The 3,816-nt window shown below is 69.7% G+C and overlaps 1 protein-coding gene across 1 annotated transcript; it reads left to right on the top strand.

Moving 5' to 3' along the window:
• Nucleotide 1: 1 nt before the first annotated feature.
• SCNN1D (sodium channel epithelial 1 subunit delta) lies at nt 2-3,362 on the top strand. The gene is given in 8 exon segments (XM_032631355.1): nt 2-127; nt 237-442; nt 548-1,185; nt 1,289-1,387; nt 1,580-1,912; nt 1,987-2,098; nt 2,324-2,395; nt 2,455-3,362. Coding segments are annotated over 8 exon segments (1,836 nt in total). The 5' UTR covers nt 2-95; the 3' UTR covers nt 2,799-3,362.
• The last annotated feature ends 454 nt before the right edge of the window (nt 3,363-3,816 follow it).

The following is a 3,816-nucleotide window of genomic DNA, read 5'->3' on the forward strand; positions in this document are numbered from 1 at the left end:
TCCACGGTGGGCGGGGCAGGCAGGCCGGGGATCTGACTTCTCTCTGCAGCCCCCGGCTCCCGAACCCCCTCCTAGGCTTCTGAGGATGGCGGGGGATGGGGGCCGCTCTGCTCTCCGCGACACCCAGGTCAGTGCCGTGACGACCAGTGTGGCTCTCCCCGCAGTGTGCGTGGCTGTCGTGGGGACTCGGGGCCTGGCTCTGACTCTGCTGCCCCCCACCCTGGCCCTGCCCCCAGGCCACACCCAGCCCGCCGCCCCCTGCGGGCGCTGACAACTTCGCCCGGCAGAACATCTACTCCCTGTGTGGGTTCAACTTCAGCGACAGCGTGGATGCCCCGGGGGCCGAGGCCCCGGGCCCCGAGCCCACCTTCCAGCTGGACCGCGGGATCCACCTCCAAGGCTGAGCCCCCTGGGGGGCCAGAACAGAGTGGGCTGCAAACTGGTGAGTGTCCCAGCCCTGGGAGGTCTGCATGGGACGGGGCAGGTCGGAGCCCCACGCTGACCCCGTGCTGCCCAGTGTAACAGTGCCAGTGGCGACTGCACCCAGCAGGCCTACTCCTCCGGCGTGGTGGCCGCCCGGGAGTGGTACCGCGTGCACCGCGTGAACGTTCTGGGCCTGCTGCCCACGAGGACGGCCACCACAGCTGCAGCAGACACTGTCTTCTGCCGCTACGACGGCCAGGGCCGCCAGGCCCCGTGAGTGCAGGTGGGTGGCTGCTCGCCCCGCCACGCCCCATGCAGTGGTCTGCCGGCCCCACAGCTCCCTCCAGAGATAAGGCAGCTGTGGTCCCCTCCCTGCAACCCCGGGGCTGCACACAACAGGGTGATGGGTCAGGGGTATGTGCGGGTCTGAGCGTGGCCCCTGGTTCCAGACACTTCCAGACCTCGCACCACCCCAGCTACGGCAGCTGCTACACCTTCAACGGTGTCTGGGCCGCGCAGCACCCCAGCATCGCCCACGCTGAGTGCCAGCCTGGGCTGGGTGTGGGCGGGGTGTCCAGGCCGGCCTGGCCTCACCCCCGGCCTCCCCCAGGGGTCAGCCTGGCCCTCGGGGCGAAGCAGCAGGATCTTCTGCTGCCCACGGAGGCCGGCATCAAAGTCATGATCCACACGCGTGACCACACACCCTTTCTGGAGCACCGGGGGGCTTCAGCATCGGCCAGGGACTGAGACCACCTCCGAGAGGTGGGCCGCCCAGCCTCAAGGCTCCTGGCCTCTGTGCCCAAACCTGGGGCCTTGGGAGCTCCAGGGCAGGGTGGCAGAACTGAACTGCACCCCCTCCCCCCAGGACAAGGGGCACCGGCTCGGGAGCCCCTGTGGGCACTGCACAGACAGCATGGGGGGCGTGGACGTGCAGCTGCTGTACACCGCCTCCTGCACCAGGCAGGTGAGGCAGGGCCTGGGGGGCATGAAGGAGGGGGGAGGGGCCCAGGGAGGGGGTTGGGGAGTGGGGGGGGCTGAGGCAAGGAGTGGGAGCTGGGGGGCGGACAGGCCAGTGGGAGGGAGGTGGGCGGGCGGCAGGCCCGGGAAAGGGGCGGCGGTCCTGGACCCACAGCTCCATTCCCCGCTGTTCCCCCAGGCCTGCCTGGTCTCCTGCTTCCAGCCGCTGATGGTGGAGACCCGCTCCTGCGGCTGCTTCTTCTAACCCCTGCCTACGGGGCCCGAGCACTGCAACTCCGTGCGGCACCCGGCCTGGGGTAGCCCCCCACCCTGCCGGCCTGCATGGGCTGCGGGGGGCAGAGTCCCAGGCTGCCCCGTCAAGGGCAGACCTCCCCACCGCCGCTGGGTCATTCCTAGCAGGTCACTGCTAGGAATGACACCCTCCCCAGGTCACTGCTTCCGCCGCCTCTGCAAGGACCTGGAGACCCACCGGCTTCCCTGCGCCTCCCGCTGCCCCCGGCCTTGCAAGGCAGTGGGGAGTGCCGGGGTGGGGTCCGCCCGGAGGCACCTCGCAGGGATGTGACGGGGTCTGTCTCTCCCAGGGAGTCTTCGTGCAAGCTCTCCGCTGGGACCTCCAGCTGGCCTTCCTCCAAGTCAGCCGTGAGTCCCGGAAGCGGGGTGAGGCCTCATGGGCAGAGAGCCCTCCCCGGACTGACCTGTGTCCCCGAGGCCCTGCCCTCACACTGCCCCGCAGCGCCCGGGGAGGAGCCGCGGCCACAGTGAGCCGTGTGTGTGCAGGGCGGGCCAGGCCCCTGGAGCCCGAGCCCCAGGTGGGTGCCGCCTCTTCCTGCTGAGGTCATGTCCTGGCGCCCCACCCCCCCCCCGCCCCGCCATCCTCGCCCTCCAGCGCCCCCACGGATGGCCCCGCCCCTCTCACCTGTGCCCCGCCCCAGGAGCAACCTGGCCAAGGTGAACATCTTCTCCCAGGAGCTCAACTACCGCACGGTGGACGAGGACACCCGGGCCGAGCAGCGGGGGTGGGGCAGGGCTGGCACCCGGGGCGCGCCGCTCACCGCCCACAACACCCATATGTGCCGCAGCTGCTTTCAGCCACGGGCAGCCTCTGGAGCCTGTGGTTCGGCTCTTGTGTCCTCTCAGTCGTGGAGATGCTGGAGCTGCTGCTGGATGCCGCGGCCCTCGCCCTGCTGCTGTGCTGCCGCCAGCTCCGTGGGGCTCGGGGCCAGCCCAGGGCAGCCACGGGGATGCCCGCTCCAAGCCAGAGGCCGGCTGGTGGCCGGGTAGCTGCAGGCATGACATCGAACACCCGGGGGCCCAGCTCCACCTCCCATGATGTTGCAGGGGCTCCGGCAGGGATCTTGGCTGGAGGTCAGCCCGGTGTGGGCCCCGGAAACTCCTGACACCTGAACCAGCCTGCGAGTGGCCTGACCCTGGGAGCTGTGACGGCAGTGGGCTCTCCCGGCTGCCCAGGGCTGGCCAGTCCCGCCCCACAGGGCCACCCCCCGCCCCCGCCGGCCAGCCGAGCCAAACCCGGGGCCCAAAAAGCAGCGGCACCAGAGCCCGAGGGCGGGAAGGCGCCAGGCGCTAGCACATGGGGCCTTCTTAGCGCAGCTGCCTGCCGGGCAGTGACCTCACAGGTCTCAGGGAGGCCTGGGGCAGGGAGCAGGGGAGTGTCCCCACCACTCAGGATCCTCGCGTTCGGGGCGTGACGGAGCATCTCCCGTATGCAGGAGTGTGCGCGCGTGCATGAGGTGGGGGGGGGCGCCCCAAGGGAGCGTGTTTATCTGGTGTCAGCGTCATACATCCACGTTTCCGAGCATCAACACGTCTGTCTACACCTCCGTGCAGGTGTGTGCAGGCATTGGGCAGAGCCCCCCTCGCTCAGGGCCAGTGGGAGAAAGGGCAGGACGAGGCCCGGGCACTCAGTGACCTGGGCCCGCTTTGCAGTAAAATGGATGATTCTACCTGGTGGCTGTAGTGTGTCCTGCTGCGCCCCCTCCAACTCCCCCCACCCCCGCAGCGAGCTGAAGACCTCAGACCACACCCCCACATCCTCAGTCACAGACACGGTGGGAGCTGGGGAACGGGAGGGCGTGGGGCCAGAGCTGGCCCAGGGGACAAGGCCAGGGCCAGAGCACCCTCGCCAGTTGGTGTCCATCCCAGAGGAGAGCAGAGGGCCAGGGAATGGGGTATCAGGAGTTGGTTTTAATCAGAGCAGCCCTGGCTTCCACGAGGCCACCAGCAGGGGCACTGGGCTCTGCCTTACTACATGCTTTGGGGGCACGACGGGTGCTGTCCCACGCAGGGCCTCCCCTTGGGGAAAGCAGGGGACGCAGAGACCGCCCCGCCCCCGTCCCCAGCCAAGACAGAGCGGAGTGAGGTGGGCGAGGCGAGGGGGCAGGTGCCAGTGGCCCTTTA

The sequence above is a fragment of the Phocoena sinus genome, chromosome 1 (genome assembly GCF_008692025.1).
Source record: "Phocoena sinus isolate mPhoSin1 chromosome 1, mPhoSin1.pri, whole genome shotgun sequence".
Lineage (NCBI taxonomy): Eukaryota > Metazoa > Chordata > Mammalia > Artiodactyla > Phocoenidae > Phocoena > Phocoena sinus.